At 38.6% G+C, this 26,842-nt stretch overlaps 1 protein-coding gene across 2 annotated transcripts; it reads left to right on the forward strand.

Moving 5' to 3' along the window:
* The first annotated feature begins 1,188 nt into the window (after positions 1-1,188).
* LOC122649852 (9-cis-epoxycarotenoid dioxygenase NCED2, chloroplastic-like) lies at positions 1,189-6,208 on the forward strand. Of its 2 annotated transcripts, none has more exons than XM_043843103.1 (2): positions 1,189-3,145; positions 6,193-6,208. In XM_043843103.1, exon 1 carries the CDS (start codon positions 1,209-1,211, stop codon positions 3,111-3,113), a length of 1,905 nt encoding a protein of 634 aa, XP_043699038.1. In that variant the 5' UTR covers positions 1,189-1,208; the 3' UTR covers positions 3,114-3,145; positions 6,193-6,208. The 2 variants fall into 2 exon arrangements, with proteins under 2 accessions (XP_043699038.1, XP_043699037.1); XM_043843102.1 differs by lacking the exon at positions 6,193-6,208 and adding an exon at positions 3,176-3,493 and having other exon boundaries at positions 1,189-3,141.
* Positions 6,209-26,842: the final 20,634 nt, after the last annotated feature.

Below are 26,842 nucleotides of genomic sequence, written 5' to 3' on the forward strand. Positions count from 1 at the left end.
TTGCTCACAGATAACTAAGATGATATTTAAGATTTGAAATGTTCTTATCAATAACACTATCCAGTTTATTTGCATGTGTTTTTTTTTAATTAGTAAGCTTAAAACCATTTGATGATTAAAAAACAAAGGCATTACATTGCAAAGTGTGTGATATTTAAAATAGCCAAATTAATATATGTGATTTTTCAGTTACATGGAAGGGCAAAAGCCAAATGGGTTCTTTTTAATTAAACCCATTAAGGTTAATATTCAAATAATCACCCCTTTTAAACTAATGCTAAGATGGATGCTTACATGCTTTGCATCTTTAAGGCTATGTAAGGGATATTTAATGGTGTGAAAAGGCATTTAAAATAGTCATCACATAGATGGAGAGAGAGAGAGAGAGAGAGAGAGAGAGAGAGAGAGAGAGAGTAATATGTGTGTATGTGGGTGGTCAAGCGTGTGGGGTACAAATGATGTGACCTAGATTTCAGGTAGAGGAGAAGGGAAGAAGGCCACGTGGTGAGTGACCTTGAAAGGAGGAAAGAACGCGGAGTAAGACAAGAGAAAAGGGACCATATACATTACTCTATACACTCTAATACTCTTAAAAATTTATTTTTGATGAAATCAAATTATATTCTTTCAAATTTAATAGGAGAACTTGGAAATTTGAACAGGACTTGGGTAGTCAATTGGAATTAATTTAATTTAATGCATTTTTCTCCAAAAACCCAAATGTTAATTTAAGCCATATGTAGTCTTCCCCCCCCCCCTATTATTAGGAGTCATAAAGTCAAAATAACCCTTATAATTTGTAAAGTAAAAATTCTCTCTCCCTCTTCCAAAATATGAGAAGAGGAATTGGAAGTTATATGAGTGTGTAAGTGTCGGGGGGAGTGGTCGTGTCACAATTCTAAGCAGCTTTGTCTCTCTCTCCAACCTTTTTAATTCTCTTATGTCAATAAGGCAGTGCCCTTTCCACAAATCCACCACGTGGTCTTCTCTTAGATGTCGAGGTCGACCTCCATCATCTCCACCCTACTCCTCTCTCCCTCCCTCTCTATATATACCTCATTCCCTCCTTCCCTCTCTCCTCAAACTCTAACCTTTTCTCTCTTTCTCTCCTTCACTTTCCACTCCTTCTCACCTCTCTACCATCTTCTGTTCTCCACTACAGCAAAATCGAATACACTCACCATCTGAAAAGCTAGAAAACCAAGATCATGGCAGCTTCTATAGCAACTTCTGCTTCTACTACATGGGCTAAACCTTCTTCTTCCTCAGTCTTTGATCAGGGTTACACTTCCGAGTCCATAAACTTCAAGTGGCCTAACAAGAAAACCCACCTCCGCTGCTCTCTACAAACTCCTTCAGTACTTCGTTTCCCAAAGCAAACACCTTCCATCTACAAACCAACAACCACCACCACTGCATCCCCAACTGTCCCCAAACCCAAGCCCAAGCCCAAACCAAAAGAAGCAGATAGAGCTAGAGGAGACAACGAAAGAAACAGAGATGGAAGAAGACAAAAAGAGTTAGATTCCTCTAACTCTAAAGCTAAGAAGCAGAAGCAACAGCAGCAATGGAATCTCCTCCAAAGGATTGCAGCCATGGCCTTAGATGCAGTGGAAGGAGTCTTGGTTTCCAGTGAGCGCCACAACCCACTTCCCAAAACAGCAGACCCAGCAGTCCAAATTGCCGGCAACTTCGCTCCTGTACCAGAACATCCAGTCCAACACCGCCTCCCCGTCTCCGGCAAAATTCCTGATCGCATTGACGGTGTTTACGTCCGAAACGGCGCAAATCCCCACTTCGAGCCCGTCGCCGGTCACCACTTCTTCGACGGTGATGGTATGATCCACGCAGTCACCTTGAGTGGCGGCGCAGCCAGTTATGCTTGCCGGTTCACCGAAACACAACGCCTCGTTCAAGAACGTGCGCTAGGCCGTCCAGTCTTCCCTAAAGCAATTGGTGAACTCCATGGTCACTCCGGCATCGCTCGCCTTCTTCTCTTCTACACTCGTGGCCTCTTTGGCCTTGTCGACCATCGCCACGGCAGTGGAGTCGCCAACGCTGGTCTCGTTTACTTCAACGATCGACTCCTCGCCATGTCCGAAGATGACTTCCCTTACCACGTGCGAATCACTCCCTCCGGCGACCTTAAAACCGTCGGCCGGTTTGATTTCAATGGTCAGCTCCGGTCCGCCATGATTGCCCACCCAAAACTAGACCCGGTTTCAGGTGAACTCTTCGCTTTGAGCTACGATGTCATTCAAAAGCCATACCTCAAGTATTTCCGCTTCTCCCCAAACGGAATCAAATCTCCCGACGTAGAAATTCCACTTGCAGAGCCTACTATGATGCATGACTTCGCCATTACTGAGAATTTCGTAGTAATTCCCGATCAACAAGTGGTGTTCAAGTTGCAGGAGATGATTGGCGGTGGTTCGCCGGTGGTTTACGATAAAAAGAAAACCGCCCGGTTTGGTATCTTGGATAAGAAGGCGGTCGACTCGTCTGGGATGAGATGGGTTGAAGTACCAGATTGCTTCTGTTTCCATCTCTGGAACGCTTGGGAAGAACCAGAAACTAATGAGGTAGTGGTGATCGGCTCATGTATGACTCCACCAGATTCCATTTTCAACGAATGCGATGAAGGGCTTAGGAGCATTCTCTCCGAAATCCGGCTCAACCTCAAGACCGGGAAATCAACTCGCCGGCCCATCATCCCCGCATCCGAGCAAATAAACCTCGAAGCTGGGATGGTGAACCGGAATCGACTGGGAAGGAAGACCCGATTCGCCTACCTCGCTATCGCTGAGCCCTGGCCTAAAGTCTCCGGTATCGCACAAGTCGATCTGTCGACCGGAGAAGTGAAGAAATTCATATATGGAGATTGTAAGTACGGTGGAGAGCCGTTTTTCGTGCCAAGAGATCCGGATTCGGAGAAAGAAGATGATGGATACATAGTAGCATTCATGCATGATGAGAAGACGTCAAAGTCAGAGGTTGTGATCATAAACGCCACGAATTTGGAGCTTGAAGCTTCAGTTAAGCTACCTTCTAGGGTACCCTACGGTTTCCATGGTACGTTTATCAATTCAAAAGATTTGCAGAAGCAAGCCTAGTCCATCATCATCGATCATCATCTGATGAGGGTTAACGATAGGTTGTGGTTGTGGTGGTAGAGGAGAGATTACCAGAGGGATGTATGCCTTACAGATACTCCCCGGAGTCTCACAGTTTTTTTTTTTTTTTTTTTTTTTTTCCAACTTTTACACAACCGTCCACTGTTAGTTAAGTTAGTTATTTAGTTAGTTAGGTTATTTTTTTCTTTTTTTTTTCTTTGTGTGGGTGGGAGAGGTTTTGAGGAACCAGCTTGTAGCTTAGGGACTGTAGTTCATATTCGAGCTCAGCTGGTTTCTGTGTATTCTTTTCACTCCTCTTCCTCCTGTGTTTGTTGCTCTTCTCTCTCTTGTTTACAGAAACAGATTCCCATGTACTATTTCACTTTTTTTTTTTTTTTTTCAGTGCTTCTGTTCTTGTAAATAGTGAAGATAAATAAAATGATCACTCTTTTCTGATATATTCCCTGAATCTCCATTACAATTTACATCAGTGTCTTTTCAGTATTCTAGTGTTTGGTTCATGGAAAAACTCTCTCTATCTCTGCTTCTTCTACTGTTTGGTCTGCAGAAGCTGCAAAATCCTTGACAATTCAGTAGCCATAATTCATAACTTCATATATAAAGTCCATACATAGAGTTAATACTCTAATTAAGATCATTATCAACTAGCAAAAGGTGGATAATGTAGGTATTTATTTATAAAAATGGCCTAATTTTCCACGTGCCATATCTCAAAGGATCAAGACCCTTTCCATTAATCAACTGGAAAATGAGCATGAAATACCATTTCTTAATATTAATTTTTTGTTTGCAATAAATACAATAATTCTTTAAACATTTTAAGTTATTTCGGTTAGCAGAAAAGGAAGGGAAAGGGGAAGAGGAAAGGGAAGGGGGGGAAGGTCGAGTCAGCAAATGCTGACAAGGAAGAGAGGGAGGAACATGAGTCTGACTCAGCAAGTGCTGAGCTGAGTCGGAGGAAGAAGAGATCATACATAGCATTTTCTTTCCCAATAAAGAAAAGGAAATGGGGAATAAGATGCATCCTTTTGTAGGCTGCCGTAAGTAGCATGTACTACCACTAAATCAAGGAGGCAAACCAGAATTGGGCTCTGGATCGGCCGGGTTCAGTCGATTCCGATCTGATTCTGATTTAGATTGGTTGAAACCGGTCGGATTCCACCCTAACTCTAGTTTTGGAATGTGTATCCGTCGATTATGATTTCGATTCTTGAAACAATGCAGCTTATTCACATTCATCCTCAAGTCCGCAAAGTATTTAAATTTCAGTTTATGTTCATTACTAATAAGGGAAGGGGAAATTTTCTATCAATCCCAGTTATTCAAAATTTCAAATTCCCTTACGAAGAACTTCTTTTCTGATTCCCTCATAACTTTTATATCTTTTCTCCCTTGATACTTTAGAATACCTAGACTATCTCTCTATTGAGCAAGTTATAATAGGTTATTAACCTATGCCACTTTGGCTGGTTCAATTGAACCAATTATTGTTCATTAGAAATATTATGAAAGATATACTACCTAATTACGGAAAATGATCACCTCAATTTACCTGTCCGTCAATTTCCTCAATTTCCTCTAATAGAGGGAGGTGGACCCCATCCGAGCAGTATGTTCGGGCAGGGGATAGGGTGGTCATTTCTGCCCCCTCCCCTATTAGATGGAATTGAGAAAATTGACAGACAGGTAAATTGAGGGGATAAAGATCCCTCAATTACGCACTATGATTACCTAATTGCATATTATTTCCTAGTTCATAATATATTTGGCCCTCTAGCTAGGAAAGTTACTACAACACTAAGTAAATGTCCTACTACCATTCACATAGCATTTTAATTGCCAAGTATGTCGAAGGTTTTTTTTTTCTTCATTTTTATTCAAATAAAGTTATACTCTCTATATGCGTACTTGGATTATCTAATTCTTACCATGAAAGGTATGTACACTCAAGAAGATAAGAATGTAGTTGTGCATGAAATGTAATGATAAGGCTAATTATGTGCGTCTCACTTTATATGAGATATTTAGTCTTCTAGTTAAGATAAGTTCCTATAATACCAAGTAAATATCCTACTACCATCCCATATTGCCTTCTAACTGTCAAATATGTCTGAGTTTTAATATTTTCATCCAAATCTAGCATTATTTAATCACAAATATATGAATGATTTGGACTTTATTACATGATCATATTAGGTAATGGTTACAAAAGTTTTCATTTAATTTTAATTCCCCTTTTATTTCTCATGCAATCATAGTTGGAAAACTACGGGCAAGTCATCCAAGTTGAGATTTAAATAAATTAAAAAAAAACCTTGAAACCTAATCAAGAGTCATGAAGACTCGCCCTGCGACTTAAAAATGATCAAATCAAGTTCGAGTTAGTCCGAGTTTTTATTGATTCGGTGTTTTTGTCCGAAACAAGTGAAACTCACCTAGTCTGATTTTTTTATTGCATCATATATTATTCATAAACTATAAATTTGATCTACAATTAAATAAAACCCTAGAATTTTGTTTGTTGTCTTTAATATTAACCATTTTTTTCTCCTCGTCTGTGAAGCAACCATAACCTTAGTCCTCATCACTTGGAGAAGAAGACGAAGGGTGATATTAAAAAAATAAGAAAAATGACTTGTTCTGATCAGATTTAAGTCATCCGACTCATCAGGTTTTGTAAAGGACGAGTCAGAGTTTTAAAAAAAAAAAAAAAAAAAAAAAAAAAGAAGTTCCTAGTTTTTCAACTATGCATGCAAATAAGTTAAATACACACTTGATTTGATTAAGGAAAATCTGATGGGATCTATAAAGGAAACATGGAAAGGTTGCTGTTATTTGTCGGTTGTTTAGGAACGAACTTTTGAATTGAAGGGCTAAAGGAGCTTATGCCGGAGAGTAGCTGCCGTCCATAGCTTTGGACCAAGTGGGAAGAACAACAAGAAGAAAAAAAAGGTGGCAAACAAGGACAGTTCACAGTTGCATGCTTGGCTCTTGTTTGGAGTCAAGAAAAAAACAGATATTCTCATAGGGAGAGAGAGAGAGAGAGAGAGAGTCCAACTTTACTGTTGTCGTAGCCTCGTAGGTAGCTAGAGGTTCTCAGAAGGGAGAAAGAGAGAGAGAGAGAGAGAGAGAGAGAGAGAGGGAGAGAGAGAGAGAGAAACAAAACACTACTTTCTTCCCACGACCCGTATATGTTTCTATGCTTAGAAGTTCAAAGACAGTCTTTAATTCCAATGGGTTCCACCATGTACCGACCACCAAAAATGTTGTTTGTTCTTTCCTTGAAGCAATCAAACCCTACGTACCTCATCCACCCATATCAGGATCCTTCATGGTAATTCACTCATCAAATGTTCAAATTCAAAGGTCATGGGCCGGGTTTCCAACCCTTAACCCATGCCCATTCTAACTTATTTGAATCTCAACTTTTCATCCTTAGGTGAGATGGCTTTTTCTACTTGTATACGTTATATGTATGGTAAGGTGGTACGCCATCCTCTGTACGTACGTTTACCTGAATGTCTATCGATCTTAGGTGCAAACACTTGTCACATTTCTTACCATATAAAGTGTGGAAAGAATTATATGAAAGCAAAAGAAACAGGTGTTGACATCTGAGATGTACGTTCATGTGAATGTACGTGTAGAGAATACGTTCAGATGAATATACGTGTGGAGGATTCATAGTACTCCAGGTCCATCTCCCTCTTGTCAAGTCTCAATCTCATCATTCAACTTATTTCTAATGGCAACCCATATGCCAAACAAAGGCCACCGACCAAAATTAGTACACACCCCACATCAAATTCATGAACTTCTCATGTGCACTTCTTTCTCTTTCTCTCTCTCTCTCTCTAATAACTTGGTAAGGAAAGTTTGGGGACATGATCGGGGCAGAAGATAGAGCGGTTTTGTCTTTTGGGATGTGAGATTATGGTCCCATTAGAAAAGATTAGGAGAAAAAATGGTAGAAGTGAAAGCAACAAAAGAAATTTGAGTTTTATCAATCAATCAAATAATAGAATGTGGAATCAGACAACCGACCATTAATTAACTTAATTTCTACAATTAAAAAGGAATAAATCAAAGTCTTCCTTCTCACTTAACTGACATTACTCACACTATCTATATCTCATTTAAATTTTAAATTAATAACTGTGTTTGCCTTCATTTATCCTTACATTACCAATCTCACTAGATTAATAAATATCGAAATTAATTAAATAATGTTGATGGCTCATGCAAAGCCGCCCAACATGGTTAGAATTTAGGACCCACAACGTTCATTCAATCTGAGCTGTCTGTATCAGTGGTTTTGGTCACGCCCAGTTCGTTATCGATCAACATCAACAAGACCTATGCTTTAATATTGTATTAAAGCATGGTTAAATGAATAGTTGATGTACAAAACGAAACCTATAACAATACTAAAAAAATAAAAAAAAATTCGTATATAAATAATCATATAATGCACATAAGAATTTACGTGATTTTTTGAAAATATTACTCATTTTTACAATGAAAAGAGAGATTTTTTCCTATGACCTCTCTTATCGACCTTCCGAAATTATCCCACTTATACAAGAGAGAGAGAGAGAGAAAGACAGAAAGAGAGAGAGAGAGAGACTTGATGGCTCAAATTGGTCACCATTCGCCAACTTTGTGGAAGAATGAGGAAGAGAGATACGTTAAGAAACCGCCGAGGAATCAAAGGTTATTCAAAGCAAGTAGAACGTGTATGCGATACTTTCCTTTTAACAAAAAAAATTGAGTCCAAAGCTAGGCCAGCCAATGAAACTCGCCTGCAATCTTGGGACTTGGGTAACAAAAACTGCTCATGTTGTCACAGCTGACGCTATTAGGAAATCGACAATACAACCCTGTTTTTTTGGTCTATCTTAAGCTTAAGGCCCATAGACCAACTTCAAACTACAAAGAAGGCTAAGATACGTAGACAGAACCTACAACTACCGGGAGAGGGGAAAGAGGGAAAGGGGTAATTTTTTAGCGGGTCACTTTGCCTTTGTTGAGAGTTTCGATTTGATATGTATTTTTATCTATTTCGGTTCAGGTTCGAATCGGATGAATTATTAGGGGTAATTTTGTATTTTCTGAGATTAGGGTTTTCTTATATAATGTTGTTATCTCTTTGAGAGACGCATGAGAGGGTTTTGTATTTTGCTTCATAGATTAGTGGATTCGTACTATAGCTCAGCCGTGAACGTAGCCTTTCTTTTTGGGGGTGAATCATGTAAATCTTGTCTTGTGTTTGTGTTTCTCTTTCTCTTTGCATTTTTCTTCTGCAAATCGTTATTCTGGATGTTGTTTTCTTAACAATGGTGCCTTTTAATGACACAAATGTGATTAGGAAAGTCGAACACTTGACCAGCTGGGGGGCATGCACTCATGGTTATAAGTATTAGTATCGGATACGGAAGATCCGTACTGGTTCTGGTTTTACACCTTACTGATCCCAATATTGTGCCAATACTATATTGATGACACTGTACGAATAAGGGGTAAATTGATCAAAAAACTTATTTTTAAAGGAGAATCAGAAACAAATTTATCCTATACGGCTAAACCTTGCCGATACCGTATCAGTTTTCTAGTTGACTGATACCATTCAAATACCGTGCACTAAAACCATGCATGCACTTCAACTGCCTAGCTTGCAACCAATCGAACTAACAACTGTTTATTATTTGTTAGATTTGAGGGTGGACGTTGAGGAGGGCACACCAACCCATAGTATGGAGTTGGACATTGACCCTGTTGACTGTTTCTAGAGCTGGATCTTGATGAAGATTCTAGTGAGAAGCAAAATAAAACAGAGTAGCAAAATTATGCAGGAGAAGAAGAAGAAGAGGGAGAAGAGATCTTAACATTTCTTCTTTGTTTTAACTTCGAGTTTCTTCTTTCTTTTTAACACAGAGGTAGACTTTTATATAAATTTTAGAACCAAGTTTCCTTCAGCAACGGTCATCCATTGATCGTGTGGTGTAGTCAAGGAAAACTTTGTCCAACATGAGCCATACACTTGAACTTTATCTTAAACATAAAAAAGATACTAAAGACAAAAAAAACAGAACACAACTTAAAAAAAAGAAAAAAAGACATTAACTTCATAATTTTTTCCCCTTAATGTAATGTTCTTAAACACCCATGAGTTGTTTAAATGAAATGGTGAAATTTCTCGTCTGGAAATACTTTGGTAAAAATGTCAGCAAGCTGCTCCTCTGCCTTGCAAAGCTCGAGTTGAATTTCATTTTTTTCAATGGCTTCTCTAAAGAAATGATGCTTGATGTCGGTTATGTGACGTGTCCGGATACGATAGACTGGGTACTTTCCCATAGCAATGGCTAATTTGTTGTTTCAATCAATTTGTTTGTGAAATTGTCAATGAAGCTGCAATGTATTCAGACTCAGCTAAAGATTGAGCATTTATTAATTGTTTCATAGATGTCTAACAAAATATGTACGCCAGAGCCAAGAGTAAATGGATACCCAGAGGTGCCCCTAATATCTTCAACACAATCTCCCCTAATCATCTCCAAAGTGGAAGTGAATTGGGTTTTGAAAAAAATCTGGACAATAAACTTGTTTAAAACATAATATCTGGCCTTGTAGCAGCGATGTCAAATAGAATATCAATCAAACTTCTGTACATGGTAGTATGAGAAAAAGATCTCTGTCCGGAAGTGTGGCCTATGCCAGCACTTCCATGAGTCTATCTCTCTCCTCCCTCCTCCCTCCTGTGTGAAAAGACACTTCTACCCCCTTGTTTTAAGGAGGAGAGAGATAGACACATGGGAGTGTTGGCGTAGCCGCACCACACTCCCAGACAGAAAATGGTTTCCCTTTACATCCTTTCCACCATTATCTTTCCTCAAATTTTCACCCATTACAAGAGGTATATACATTCTGAACTTTTTGAGGATAGCTTCAATATACTTCTTTTGAGAAATAAAAACACCATCATCATCTTGATATATTTAAGGATTGATGTTCTCTGTGCCGCAGCGCAGCCTGTGCGCCTAGACACATGGGCCTACCAGTGAGGGGATAGGATGGTCAATTCACCCACCCCCATTTGTTTGGGCGCAGCTTTCACCCTGGCACAGAGAACATTTGGCCCATATTTAAATACCAAGAAAGTGGTGTAGAAGCCCCATAACTCATTTCATATATATATTTTTTATCATATCCCTTTTAAATTCTTAAACCATGCACCTTCTCATTATTTCCCGTAAAAATCAAGTCATCAACATATAAATCAACAATAAGAATGTTAGACACACATTGAATCTTCACATAATTAAAAGGTTGGTTTATTTTTGCTTCTCCCAAATCAATGAAATAGCCATCAATTTGGTTATACCATACCCGACGAGCTTACTTCAACCCATATAAGGCACTTTCTAGGGACAACAAAAAATTCACTCAATCTCCTCAGTTTTTCTAGGAGTTGACTTTGGTGATGAGGAATTTGAACTTGATGAGGAACTTGTAGAGATCCTTTATGTAGCTGTCTATCTAGGACGGTCAATCTACATTTATCCCCAGAGCCCTGGGTCTGTGTCTTGATTGATCTCCTATGTGCAAAATCTGACGGACTAGCATGGAGATTCCCCTCAACATGTAAACATGAGGACCTTTGGATCTACCTATCTATAAAATTTCAACTTCCATCAGACTGACTATGTGGTACAAATAATTGGGTGTCCATAGGTCGTACAATTCCATCCACTTGTTCCCTATTTTTTGGTAATACATTATTTTTCTTAGATATTGAGGGTGGATCTTGGTGCAACAGTTAGGTTGCTCCATTATGACAAATTGACCACGGATTCGAATCTCTGAAAATAGTCTTTCTGCGAAGCAGGGGTAAGGCTTTGTACATTATAACCCTCTCTAAATCTCACAGTGGCAAGAACCTCATGCACTAGGTACGCCCTTTTTTATATTTCTTTACTTGGATAGACCTAATACTTGCATTTAAATAAGTGAACATTTACTTAATCAAGTTTATGATCATCTATAAGATATTGACAGGTATTAATAACCACTAAACATCAAGAATCGACCTTTATTAGCATGGACTCTTTGTGATGTCATGATTCATTTGATTTTTTATGATCAACCACAGTTTATTTCTAACACATGATCACCACAAAAAAATTGCCAAAAACGATCATTTAATTTGAATCATGTATTAAGAGGCACATTTTGTTTTTCACATCTAATTAATTCTTTCATATTCAATTTGAAAAGGTGGGCTTAGGCTTTTCCTCTTCTACCAATTTGCTTCACATGATAACAATACAGCCTTCAATGATGTGCTCAGAGAGGACAAAAATTGTCCAGTAACCATCAACCGCACAATGGTGTAAATGAAAATCGATTTCAATTTTTTTTTTTTAAATTATTTATTCCCTCCCCCTCCAAGCTCATATGGGACTCATAAGGAACTCATCACATGAAGCCCATGTGACACACAAACAAAATGATTTAAGAGTATTTGAAGAAAACCTGAGCACAACTCTTAAGAGGTGAGATCTTTAGAGAGAAAAAAATTAAAAAAAAAACCTCTGAAGGCCAAGGAAGGGGCAAGTAATAACACTAGCAAAGCTGAAAATTGAAGGTGGAAACAGAGAGGTTTGTTCAAGGTTCTTCCTTCCATGAGCATGTTCTTGCATCCCATAGTCTTTGAAAATGACCGTCGGCATTGTTAAGTGTTTAATTTGCTCGCTCCCCCGACGACATGCCTCAATGTCAGGAGCCATGGCTGCCGCCGTGGCCGCGGCGTACACACATCTTATTTTTTGAATAAGATCAATAGAATATATATATATATATAAGTCCTTTACACATTATTGTTTTGTATGAAACACATTAGGTAGGGAGCTTGAGAACATCCACAACCAAATGAGAAAGTTGAAGTCATACATCACCTGATCTGGTCTTTGAAATCTATGGACTATGACGAACTACGTGATGTATTCTTAAGCCATAAAAATATGCAAAAATAATGTTAAACAAGTTTAAGAATCCATTTCCAAAATAACAATCCTTAATTAAGACATAATTTATTTCAATTCCTCCCATTCTTATTCTTAAATACTACCTAAAAAGGCAACCCTATTTGTCATAATCACTGATACCCAACTTCTTTATACTAATAGTCATTATCTCCAAAACTTTATAGCATTCAAAGGGTCTCTCTATATTATATTATTATTATTTTCTTCATTATTAGTAACCCTTGTTATTTTATTTGCTCTTTTGGACTTGTAGCTTGGAAACTTGTTTTACAAGAGAAGAGAGTTGGGAAGTGGCCACTCAATTTCTCCACTTCCATTGGATGACTACCAATCAACTTAATTACTCTTCATTGCATTCACACTTCTATGCTTTTTTTTATGCATTAATATTCCTTATAAACCTCAGTTTCAAAGCTCCACCCTTTTGGTTAGGTGGGCATTGTCAAAACATCCATCGGTCAGAATACCCAAAAGAAATACTTGACTGTGCCCTACCCAAGGTAGGTCAAATACTAGGATATTCACTACAGTAAAAAAGAGCAAATGAGACATTTGTTGGAGATGGTAAACAAAAACCATCTCTAACGATTGTTATTAGAGGTCGTAATGCATAAATATATCCAAAAGGGAATAACTTGTTGTCACAAGTGGTGAATATAAGTTATAACATTTTTTTGATTGTCTCATTGTATTATTCTTAAAAGTTATTTAATGTAATATTTTTTTTAATGATATATTTAATATAATATTTAGTGCAGGGAAAAACAAGGTCTTCAAAAAATTGAAAATTATTTTGATATATCTACCTAACTTAAGCATTGGAGAGTCTCTGTCAGAACAAATCGGTTCTCTTGTGCTTACCCTATTTCTCTGTGCAGACTATATCATCGAAGGATCTCCCTTGACGGTTTCTTGACGCAACATGACAGAATGTACTTTCATTGAAAAATTGTACTAAATGGGTAAAAAATAAAGTTACAGTCTTGATTACAACAAGATTTTTCCTATATAACAATTGCTAATGGTTAAGGGTGCAATGTGTCACCGAAGTGGTGAACCGAGAAGGTAGTAACCTTTTATTAATTTTCCCTTGTTTTATACCCAAAAGTTATTTATTATAGTGATACAATAAAAATTTTTCTAAATGGTGAAAGATATTTAATGCGATATTTATACAAAATGATAAAATTTACCTTCATTAAAAATGCTATCTTTAAAAGACAAAAAAGTAAGATTAGTCTTCCTCTTCAAATCCTAAACCTAAAACTTCAATATGAAATTACTTGAAAGTCAATGAAATGCAATAAACAAAATGAGAAATGGGAATGCAACACAGCCTAAGGTAGATTGCTTAAACACCCTTAAATCGGAAAATTATCTCTTCCAGTTTCCTACCAGGTCCAGTTCCCCAATGCCTCTAATAAGACGGGGGGTGGATCCCACCCAGACAGAGTGTTCGGGCAGGGATAGGGTAGTCATTACGTCGCCCCTTGTTAGAGGCACTGAGGAACTGGGCCGGACTAGGAACCGGAGAGGATAAATTAAGATCCCCCCTAAACCACCCTTAGCAATATCAGATCTTTATCCCCCCAATTCCCTGTCTGGCTTAATTCCCCAGTGCTTCTAACAAGAGGGGACGTAATGACCATCCTACTCCTGCCCAGATGAGATCCACACCTAGAGGCATTGGAGATCTGGACCAAACAGGGAACTAGAGGAGATAATTTTTCTAGCAACATCTATTCATGTGCATTAGAAAATATTTTGTTTACCAGAAAAGATTTCAGAAAAGATTTAGGAAATATTTTATACAGTGTGTCACGTATCTTATTACGTCTAACATTTTTCATACGTCAGAGTCTGCTCTGTGCTCATAGACCAAAAAATAACTGTTAGCACGGCAATGTATGCTTGAAAACCCTAATGACAACTCACATTTTCAAAAGCTGAAATAAAGGTCATGTTGGGTATAGATGCTTTGCATAAGAATCACTCAATTCAAAGGCATCAGTGTTGGCACTATTCACCACCACCCACCACATATGAGACTACTGGTGGTAGATGCCCTTCCCATGTATTCCGGGATACGCCGCTCGCCCGCCCGCCTGCCCGCCTTTCTTTCAGACATTGGAACATGGAGAAATCCCAGCTGGTATTCAACTGCAAGATACACATCTGCAGGCAACAGATGAAGTAAACAATTAGAGCTGTTGAGGTGCTTTTGGCCTACCAAGATTTTAAAAACTGTTCTTTCACTGTTTTTCAGAACATAAAAGAATCTATTTCATTAAATAATTCTAACACACTCACTGACATTCAGAAAGGAAAGGAACAAATTTGCTTTTGCTATTGGGTCTCACTCAGATCAGCCAAACCTTTCCATTTTAAGATTAATATCAAGAAACCCATTCTATACCACTCTCATGCTCCCTATCCTTATTCAAATGGGGAACGAAAACCTCAATTCTCACAGGCTGAAAATTCTGTGTCTTCTCGAACCCTCTTGAAACCACACGGAAGGTATGGTCCCAGTCCCGGCAGGTGTGTGTGTGTGTGTGTCAAGATCTCGATCAATTTTGAAATTCGTTTTGTTTAGTCGAAGAAGTCCGAAAATTTAGGTCCTAACATGTAGAAATCTCCGAAGAACTTAAAACCATAAATTCTGGCTTTCTGTGGTCCATTTCTATGGGTTTTGATGACTTTGATTGAAGCAAGGTGCTAGCAGGATAAATCTTTGGGTAATATTATATTTTCCTTTACAATAATGCTTAAACAAAGTGACAAAGCCAGACTGTGCTGGGTACTAATTGAATGGACCATAAGCAAACAAAGAAAACATTGGGTGAGGGGACCGGAGGGGGGGGTGGTTGGAGTTTCCATAATTGAGCAATTTCCATAACTTACTTTTAATTCTAAAATATGAGAGAGGTTTCCACATGCCAACAGTGTTCGGGAGGGGGAGGGATCTCCCACACCCACGCCACACTAATCACAATGTGTGAAAAATGGTTTCACCAATAGGGGCCCACATGGTCAAGGAAAAAAAAATGTCAATGTAGACACACTGCCAGCCAGCTCTTTCCCAGTACGGTTGCTTCAAACGGTACTACATAGCTGCGTAAAGCCATCTCGACGAGCGGAGATGGCAGTAGCGGGTCAATGAAGGGCTCATTCTGACTGGAGCTTGAAGATGAGAAGAAAGCAAATTGAACTACTGACACCTGGCATCGTGTAGTGCAAGAAGGCGGTAATTGGCGCTCGTAAGTTGGCTGGCATGCCTTCCCCTGCAGGGACGGGAGGCTGATACTGCTTGGGTATCAATGACCTCTGTTAACAAATACACGGTCATGTATGAATACGGTCAACACTTCAGAACACTTCAACCGTTGGATAAGAATACTAGATTCTGGGGCACCTCTCCAACAGCTGAAGTGTTGATTGTCACACTCGGTTGTGTATAAACATGATCACCTAATAATAATAACTAATAATAATAACTATAGTAATAGTAATCAAAATGCAAATTTAAAGAAACTATTTTTTATTAAATCAATCCCAAACAAAAAAAAAAAAAAACAACCATTGGACCCTACTGGATTGATAATAACTTTGCTTAGCATTGAAGTAGGAGGTTTCAATTATTTGGGCTGGTTGGCAAAAGATGAGGGCAACAGCTAAGTGCCCAGGCCTGATCCAACCTGATGCGACCTGCGTTGAAAATCAAACCTAGTCCAGCAAAAGTGGCGGGTATCAAATTTGGGTTGGTGGGCTTACTACTGAACTGCTGGGCTAAATTTGGTTGGGTTGAACACCTAATGGATCTGCTGAGTTCTCATTGCAAATCGGGCTCAGGCTCGGGCTCGGGCTCGATTAACAGGTCAGGTTTGGAATTCCATCCCTATGATATGAAACGCTCATCGGCTCATGCTTCTCTATTTCAGAATTAAGGGACTTAATGGGTTCATGACAACAACGGCAAATCTTTCCTACCCACCTGAGAGATTGGAAAGAAAACCAGGCTCTATAAAGCTTCGTTTGGCCGTCGAATGCCAAAATCAGAAGAAAACAAACATTGCTCTATCAAGTGAAGTGTTCATAAGGTAACAAAGCAACCTTTCTGAGAGTACAACAAAAGTTGAGATTTTGATATTCCACTCACCATACCCAGAAAAATACAGATTTTTATAAAGGTCTACAAGATGAGAGCCATTCAACTTCCTCTAAACCTTCAACATCCCACCACCCCTCATGAACAGTAAAAGGAAAGAACACTCCAAATTGGATAGGCATGATGTTGTATTCTCTCTATATATATGGGGCCACCACGTGTCATGCTGTTGACATGGAAGTGAAAGAATATTGCAACAAACAAATGCTATACAAACATGGCAAAAGGAGATATTTGGTCCCCTAAAACATCTTGACATGGGAGTGTAGATTAAAAAACTGAGGTGTCTTTTTGAGTCCTTATCAAGAAAGATTTTGTGTCAAATGCTCATTGGTCCATCACAAGCCACATCATCATCTGTGATCCAACTCTTTATGGGCTGACCTCACTGAATGCCTCACCCACATGACTCCCAATAGTCACACATTTGATAATCATTTTCTGGTACAACACACACACACACACACACACATCTCTCTCTCAAATTTAATATGGAAAGTTTATGTTGTGGTGCATTAGGGACCCACATGATATCAGAACATGTAATAGTATACAATAACCTCACAAAAAAAAATTAAATGAAAGGTACAAGGTATATGCAGGAAAAGAATACTAAGAAGTGTAGTGATTTCACTAGTCAAAAGGAGAGGAATAACGAACAGATATTCTATAATCGAAACACTTGAAAAAAGATAAATAAAGAAACAGATTTTATATGGTCTGATTGGCAGATCAAGAAATCCAAGAAGTCAGAACAAGAGAAGATGATATAACAAGTCCTGAAGCATCTAGTGCGCCAAGCTAAGCTTGCACAATCCAATTTAGATTCAAAGACTTCCACATGGGCAGATTCGAATGCAGCCGTGGCAAAGAAAAGGTGAACCAACCCATCCAAATCATATTGTAATATTATCTAAAACAAATTGTATTCTTTTTTCACTCAGGGACAAGGATTAACATATATGAAAAAATGCCTGCGACCCAGCAAGCATGCCAGTTGTACATGAGTTAATTCCATCCGCTGTTCTTCAGTTACTACTAGAGGGTTTAGGTGAACCAACCATCCGAATAATACTGTGATCTTGTCTGCAGAAAATTTGTCTTTTCTTCTACTCAGGGACAAGAATTAACATGAATGGAATAGAAATGCCTGCTATCCAGCAAGTATGTCCAGTTGTGCATGGTAATCCATGGGTTAATCCAATTCTCCAGTTGCTGCTAGAGGGACAAGAAGCACCAAACAACTATTTGTTTCTGTGCTTAAACATAAACCAGCATACCCATGTTCCTGTAGGAAGCACTCACATGCACAAAGAGACATAGTATTAGTAGTTGTAACATGACATGTTTACTCAAGTACCAGAAGTTAATGCAGGCCCAAAACTTTTAGTGTGTCAAAAGATAGCAATCAGACAATAAGCTAATGTCTCAGCAGCAGGTGCTTCAATGCTGCGATCACAATTGAACCCTGGACCCAAAATGAATAAATAAATAACCAGCAACCTAGGAACCAATGTCACAATCATCTGCCTTCACCTGTGACATGCCTCCTGCTGCACTTGTTAGGTCTTGAGAATTAAGATAGAGCAAAGGATGCTCATAGAGTTGCTAACTTGAATGCAAGGTTATGATGCTGTGAAGGAAAAGATAATAAGGCCTACTGATAAAATTGGGTTTTCAAGCAAGGGCTATCAGATCCATGTTTCAGGGACAGGATTCCAATATTTCTCTAATGGACACTTCTTTACACATTAAGTAGTGTTCAAATTTCTCAATTTTCGGAGATTGTAAAGCTTATTCAACTAGATATCCTAGATCACGTAATCACTTGATTCCAAGATGAATAGATTAAGGTAGGAACAAACCAGTGTTTTGATACATTAGGATTGAAGAAGACATTTCCCTGGCTTATGGAATCTAAGCCTCACAAGGATGCAATTTTTTTTGTTGTCAAATAAAGAAATAACTATAGAATTTTTTTTAAAAAATGACGATGATGAATAAAAAATATTAGCAAAAACATTAAATGAAAATAAAACTAGAAAATTGCAAAAGGTTATTACCAATTCTTTTTTTAATAGAACGAATAAATGATACTACAGAAACTACATGCTAGAGGCACTTTCATAGAATTAGGCCATCAGAAATTAATGATAGCACTGAGAAAGATAGAAACAGAGGACAACTATAAGACCAGATGGTATCCAAATGAGATTTGAAAATAAATGGGGTTTGACTAGTTCTCTTGATTGGCCATGTATGAGAACAACCGAGATATTCAACGTTGTGCCAATCGTCATTGGATCAAACTTGTGAGGCACAATATGAAACTTTAGCAGAGGGGTTGAAAACAGATTTAACACACACACAAATAATAATAATAATAATAATAATAATAATAATAATAACAATAATAATAATAATAATAATAATAATAATAACAATAATAATAATAAAATTTAGGACTTTGCCACAGGAAAATTGACAACTATAGCTATTTACTTACACGATTGATGGAAAAGTTGAGAGAGGCAACGAAAGAATGACAACTGGTTTTTATCAACATATAATTCACAATGCATGTGATTAAGTAGATACATGACACAACGTTATTCTATTTATGCAGTATATGCAAGGAAATCAAGAATCTTTATAACTACAACAAAGATTTTACATCTAGAAAGGGACTCAAGTTGTACAGCTTCAAGTCAGCCTAGGAACATTACAAATGACAGTAAAAGAAAAGATTTATATTTGTGAAAACAGTGATCTATATGTCATGGAGTTGGATATTTTGTTGCTCAATTCACTAGTACACCCCTAGGTTCACTGAAAATGATGAATTACAAACTAAAGAAAAAGACCACAATGACCAAACCAGAGAACATGCATTATTACCATTATATGACCTTCCAAAATTCTCTTTTGTTGTTTGAAGTATTCCGACCACCTTACTAATTAACATTGAAGATAATTCCAGAATTTTATATGTAAAATTGTAAGTATCACACCCAAGTAAAACTCTTATTTCCAACTACTATGAGAATAGCTGAACAAGAAAATCAGTTAGGAACAAAAATCTTTTACACTCATTTAACTTCTAAAAAAGGGGAAATGCTTAGAGCAGTGGTGGCAAATGCCTGGGTACGAGTCTTGAGGGCTGCCACTTTGTGCAAAAATGCCAAAGGTAACGACCCCTTAACTTGTGAAAGGATTTATACTTAATCAGCAAAGGAAATGTAAGAATGCCACTACTACATCTAAGAAATTGATACAGAAATTGAAGATTAATACTTGAGAAGCAACCCCATCCTAACAAGGTAGGCTAGGTAATCAATACCTACATTCCCTTTACATAGTGTTTGGTTCCTTCTTCACCTGGGAAGCACAACTGCACAAGCAAGAGTGCAATAAATCTGTGTTGGATGCTTAAATCTGGTTAGTGCCAAGCACTAGGTCTATTCACCTGATTCGAACAGTAGAATCAGGGCTTAGATGTAGTATTTCACCGACTGATATTACAACACAAATAGATAAAGTCTACAGTATGAGTAGGATTTCCAAAGAAGCTACACATATGTTGGTCCAAATCAAAGAAATCGATAGCACATTGGAGATTTGATTCAATAGAAGGGTGACAACTCTACAGTAGTGGAGCTGCCTCTGGAGTACGTAGAGGGAATGAAACAACAGAGCATTTGAAGGTATCTGTGAGGCGTTGGCCTGATGATTAAGAGATCTAAGTAGAGGGTTGTGTGATGAGCATTCTTTTGTAACAAATTTCAATGAGTCAGTATTTCCTCTATCTTTAGGGAATGGACTTTGTTCTTTGTATTAAGTATTTTCTCTGTTGCATAGCCCTTTTCTGGCCTTGAAAATATAGGAGGGTCTGATATATTCTAAATTTCTAATCAATGAATTAATTGTTCTGTTGCATTGTTCTTTTTTGTCTTCGAAAATATAGAAGATTACAGAGTATACTTATCATAAAGTTATTTTCACTAACAACAAGAAGTCTCCAGTTCAGTCTGATACAATAAAGGGACCCTCATGCACAGTGCCTAGGCTGGTCACAGATCCTGTACTTAAATTTGCTGCTTTTGTTTCGCTGAATGGACTTAAGCATTCACCTGAAAACTGTACAAGTAAAACTGCTATGACTTGAAACATAAGCACCACTCTGGATCCAATAGGAAGACTACCAAAGCTGCATGTCTAAAACAAAAACCGTAATGAGTTTTTTCTTCATAACAACAAAATATGAAATGTATTAAATAAGGGTCAGTAATTGTTGGTTGTGCTTCTTACGTCCTAGGCCTATCAACTTGCTTTGGTTCAACAGCTGTTTTGTTATTCAATTAAGTCCAATTTTAGCCAAGGTCAACTACCTCATGACCTGCTTGATGCAACCTATTTTTCAAGCCTAGATGCACCATCAGTGATGAGTTCATAAGCCCATTAATTAAAATTCCCCTTAGCTTTATTATCTTAAAAGTCCAGATGCATCCCCTGTTACACCCTATCTCAATTACTTTAAATCCTCTACACCTTTGTTCTATAAATGCTTCCAAAAGACAAGAAACCTGGGGTTGGTGCTTAAATACCTTGATTTTCAAAAGGGAAATTATCAGCGCCACGATATGCCATTTTATTTTAATGCAACCACACTAAGTATGCAAATATCAACCTTAACCCAGATTCTAACAGGTTAAGTCATAGTGCTATTAAGTGGTGATGTCAGCAGGCAAAATTATCCTTAAAGACATTATACCCTTCCAATTAAAACAATGAAACCAAATCCTCCTTCCTCAATCGAACGAAGAAACCCCCTGCAACCGTATTATCACCTCTGTAACCATACAAACCGGCGACCAAAGAATCATGCATACCAGCGACCAAAGAACGCGACGTCGAACGATGAAGGTAGAGAAGACCCCGACGAAGCTCTTCCTCACTCCAGCGAGTACTGAACACGGCCCCTGCTGCACCAGTCAATTGCACCCCCCCCCCCATCACTGCCCTGCTGCACCAGTGACTTGCACACACACACCCCACTGCCCCTGCTGCACCAGTCACTTGCACCACTCATTTGCACAACCCCCCCCCCTCACTGCCCTGCTGCACCAGTGACTTGCACACACACACCCCACTGCCCCTGCTGCACCAGTAACTTGCACAACCCCCCCCCCCCCACTGCCTTGCTGCACTAGTTACTTGCACACACACACACACACACACACTGGCCTGCTGCACCACTCACTTGCACACCCCCATCACTGCCCTGTTGCACCATTGACTTGCAGACCCTCCCCCTCCCCTAACCTTTACCTGCCCCTTGCTACACTATATAGCATACACACATACACACACCCCCCCTTCCCCTTTATATATTCATAAATCACACACAGCCATATATACTTTATGTTGGGATTTTTTTATCATAATATTTGCCTATTTGTTCAATCATTGCAGGATGCATTTGTTCACAATTTATTACTATTATGATGGGAAATTGGGAATGTTTCACATAAGGTACTAAACCGAGATAGGTACGGATACATTGATATGGTGTATGACATCTACAGTACAGTCCTAAGTCAAATTCCAGATGGTAGTGGTGTGAGTTTTAAATGCAAAACTATACTACCTAGTGGGATTAATGATACAGAGGTGTGGATGATCAGTCTGTGATGCAACTGTATGACATCTACAATAAAGACAAGATAATCAGACTCTATGTCTTTAATGTTCAAGAGAGTGAGCCTGACCAAAGGAGCCAGTCTTATAAGATTAATAGATTTGAACGTGAAGTGATTGGTAGGGTCACTCATTCAAAAAGGCAAAGAAATGATTGGCAGGATTCTACTATTCTTAGACAGCAAAGTGGGACTGGGCCTAGTAGTAGTACAATGCCAAAGAAGACTGTCAGAAGGGGTGGTGCTACAGGCCTTGGTGCTTCATGTAGGGCACCTTCAAGTATTGTTGGATCTAATGATTGTGAACCTTTGGAACTGAGTGATGCAACTAATGATGATAAATGGAAACTGAGTGGTGATGAGCTTGATAAAGAAAGTGAAAGAACTGCAGATTCTTCAGATGATGGTGATAAGGAATCTGAAGAATGAGTGTGATTTTTTCTGATGAAGAGAAAGATGAAGTTGATGAGGAAGGAGATGATGGGTCGGATTATGTGCCTAATGAAAACAAAGGGGAAGATGATTTGGAGAGGGATGGTATTTCAGATTATGATTCTGATGAGTACCATTCACACTTTTCCAGAAGAAGTAGGGTTAATGATAAGGGAAAATTGGTGTTGGCTCAGTGGATGGTTTTTTAGATTGTGGACCAATTTAGAACTCACTTGAAAAATTATGCAATTCAAGAGGGTTTTGAATTTCATAGGTTAAAGAATGAGAGGACTAGAGTGACTGCTATATGTGCAAAGAATGGTTGCCCCTGGAGGATACGTGCTTCACCTTCAGCTGATGGCAAAACATTCATTGTCAAATCATATACAGCCAAACATAAATGTGGAAGAAAGTCAAAAAATGCAGCAGCTACATCCAGGTGGATAGCAAGTAAACTTGCTCCCCACCTCAAGGCAGATCCTAGAATGATAATTAAAAGCATAGAGGCAATGATGTGGGTACAGTATCAACTGAAACCAAACAAAGAACAATTGTATAGGACAAGAATGATTGTTAAAGATGAGATTGAAGGCAATCATGCACAAGCATTTGCACAGTTGCCAACATATACTGATTTGGTGGGAATTATAACCCAAACACAGTCATCAAGCTTCAATTTGTGGAAAGACAGGATATGAATGACAATTCTGTGTTTAAAAGGTTATTTGTTTGTTTTAAAGCATTTAGAAAAGAGTTTTTACAAGGGTGCAGGCCATTTATATGATTAGATGGCTGCCACCTGAAAGGAAGATATGAGGGAGTTTTTTTTGCAGCAATTTCATTGGATGGAAATAATGGTTTATTTCCTGTTGCATTTGGGGTGGTAGAGGCTGAGAGGAAGGATAGTTGGTTGTGGTTTTGGATTGTTTATACTCCGCTCTACAATGAGAGACAGATTATATACCCCACTTAATCCAAATGCATTTATTTACTAACCTTTTGTATTTCAGACATAAAGGTTAGGTGGGGATGAAAAGTAGATGAAAACTATAGCTTTGTTCCCAACATTTCCCAGAGTGTTCTCCAAAAATAACTCATGAGCCGAACATCCCTATTAGACACCATGGTCTTGGGCAAACCATGCATTCTAACAACTTCCCTGTGGAAAAGTTTGGCTACATGTGAAGCATCTGATGTTTGAAACATGGTATGAAGTGAACCATCTTAGAGAAACGGTCCACAACAACGAAGATGGAATCATGACCTCTAACTGTCCTAGGGAGTCCCAACATGAAGACCATACTCAAATCTTGATGTTTGCATTCTCTCTCAAATTGCTGCCTACTTATGTGCAAAGGCCTTTTCTTGTTGACTTGAGAAGTGTCCACCTTCCCACCTCTTGCTTTCAACTCTCTAGGTTGGGAGGGATTAAGTTTGATCTTCTTCCCTCTGTAGACAAACACAAGTATTCGATCTATCAAAATGAGTCACGTCAAGATCAAACAACCCAAGGTAGAATGTCACACCAAATAACATCAGGATACTCGAAAAAATTGTAAAGGAATTAAGCAACACTGACTAACAGGTATGGTGGTGTGATCTACCCAAGCAACCTTGTAAGGATGCAGGTGAGGCTCCGGCTTAAAACCTAAGCGAGAAACGGTAGCTTGGGAAACCACATTCATACAACTCTCACTGTCTATGATAACCTTACAATTTTTATCCCCACACTAAGTGTAAGTGTGGAAGATATTGGTTCTTCGCCAATCATCCTCCACCTTTGGTTGAGTGAACATACATCTCACAACATTCATGTGGGTTGTCATCTGTCCAATTTCTGGGCCTCTTCATTACTGGCCCCTTCTTCAGGAACATACACACATTCTTCTTCAACATGTTCCAACTCTTCTTCACTCTCATCGGTTCTACTGCAGAGATTACGGGTTGGGCATTGATAGGCATCCAGCACCATTACCACGATAGCACACAGGTTTGTTACTGCCCTTAGAACCCTCTGTACCAGGTTCTTTCCCTTTGGAATCTTTAGATGTGAAATGCGAGGGATTGCTTCCTCCAGACGTATTAGGGGAAAATGGACAGATTTAGGTACCCACTCACTATCGGTAAATTTCTTTGAAGAGAACTCGGCAGATTGGGAACCATATTTCCTAGTGAAGGGTTGCCTAATGTATTGTACTAATTCCAGGGCCAAGCGGAATGCCTGTTCAATTGAATCGATAGGATGTAGAATCATCTCCTTTCGTAGTTCAGGCTTAAGACGAGTACGAAAGCGAGAAAGAGTCACTTTGGGATCCTCATTCACATCACAATGGACCATTAATTCATCAAACTTACTCATATACTTGGCAACTGACATACTACCTTGCCAAAGAGTAATCATCTGGTCCAACATCCATTCTCTATAGGATATTGGGAGATATTTTTCTTTCAATTTTTCTTTCATTTCACCCCAATATTCTATAGGTTCATGTCCCATTCTTTGAATATGACGCTCCACACTCATCCAATACAACCTGGCTTTCCCAATAAGTTTCATTTTGGCAAATCTTAACCAACGAGCATCAGACATACTATACCACTCGAAAAAGTGGTTCATGTCTACAAGCCAATCCAAGAAGACTTTTGGATCAAGTCTTCCGTGGGAACTTCAATCTTCACTTTTTGGGTTATATCACCAGCCCCATCTTGTCATTGCATGTTAGGCATTCTATCTAGGGTTGTCAACTGGTCGGGCTAGGTTAGCCTCGGTCAAGCTTAATCGGGCTCCACCAATCTCAAGCCCTGCACCGTGACCGCCCGTTTAGCTAATCGGGCCCGGTCTGGACATGCTCCGTTGGTCTCGGACTATAATTGGGCTACTAGAATCGGGCCTTAACTAGGCTATGGCCTGTTTTACTTCTAAACGGTCTTTAAATGGGCCTTAACCGGGCTAATAGGATGATCTTCATTATTTATTCATCTTAATCAATCCATTATCCATTAATTAAAGAATAACTTAATCATCAAGGTTTCCTTCCTAGATGTTTCTTATGGTGTAAAGAAAGAGCTCCACTTAAAATAGCATATGAGGCCCAATCAGGTTTTTTTTTTTTTTAAAAAAAAGAATCAAAAGTAAAATTACCAGAACATCCTATGATGCCTTTTTCTTTTGTCTCGTTGCATAGCAATGATTCGACAATAGAATTTACGTATGGGGCAATCAACCCAAAGCTTAAAAATAATAATCAATTGCTCTAATTTGTCCAAAACATCTTTCTAGTTCTGTCCTCAACTACTCATCCAACTCCTTAATCAGTAGAAAATGTATCTAAGGGTAAAATGGGAATTTCAAGCAATCAACATCCTATGATGCCTTTTTCTTTTGTCTCGTTGCATAGCAATGATTCGACAATAGAATTTACGTATGGGGCAATCAACCCAAAGCTTAAAAATAATAATCAATTGCTCTAATTTGTCCAAAACATCTTTCTAGTTCTGTCCTCAACTACTCATCCAATCTCCTTAATCAGTAGAAAATGTATCTAAGGGTAAAATGGGAATTTCAAGCAATCTTAAATGGGTCGGGCTAGATTGGGCTGTAATCAGGCAGGCTAGTGATGCAGATTCATCATCAAATAGGGCTTGTTTCATTAGGAATAAGTGTAGGGTTGGGATATATATATGTTGGGCCTTTGTTCCCAAGGGTTTTCTATGTATTAGGCCACTTTAGTGGGCCTGAAATAGGGGTATATAGGTTGCATACGGGATTAGCCCAATACTTAGTTTTTATTTTGTGTTTTTAATTGAACCGGTTTAAATTGGTTGCATCCAATTGGTTCAATTGGTCTAATTTAAGTGAAGTGATCCTATTGGCTAAGAGATTCTTATATCCTATTGGCTACTAATAGGTTAGGGATAAGGTTAGGCCATTCCTTTTTAGTGTCTAAGTCTATTTTTGAGTCTTCTATATAAGTTTGTAAGGGAGGCCAGCATGGTACACGAATTTTGATTAATAAAAACTCAGCCTTATGCTTGCTGCCTTTGTTGCTGCCTTTGCTCCATCGTGAGTGTGCCTTGTGAGTAATATCAAGGTTGCCTTGTGAGTAATATCAAGGTGAAGGGATTGGTGGATCTCCAATCGACACCTTGCATTGTGAAGATCGGGAGGGCTGCTACTTATCTCCTTGCATCTTGTAGATCGGGAGACCCCATTGTTCATCTTCAAAGTTGCTACCATTGAAGATCTCTGCAAATCCAGTAAGTTTCAATCTGAGATTTGATTTCAAACCTTCTTCTTCTAATCTGTCCAGCCATTCCCCTTCATTAGACCTAGTCCAAACTCCCCTCCATCCATCAAACCCTAACCTC

The sequence above is a fragment of the Telopea speciosissima genome, chromosome 2, assembly GCF_018873765.1.
Source record: "Telopea speciosissima isolate NSW1024214 ecotype Mountain lineage chromosome 2, Tspe_v1, whole genome shotgun sequence".
Classification (NCBI taxonomy): Eukaryota; Viridiplantae; Streptophyta; class Magnoliopsida; order Proteales; family Proteaceae; genus Telopea; species Telopea speciosissima.

What these genes read in the sequence shown, in the direction of transcription:
- LOC122649852 (XM_043843103.1), top strand. Translation starts at nt 1,209, where the DNA reads ATGGCAGCTTCTATAGCAACTTCTGCTTCTACTACATGGGCTAAACCT.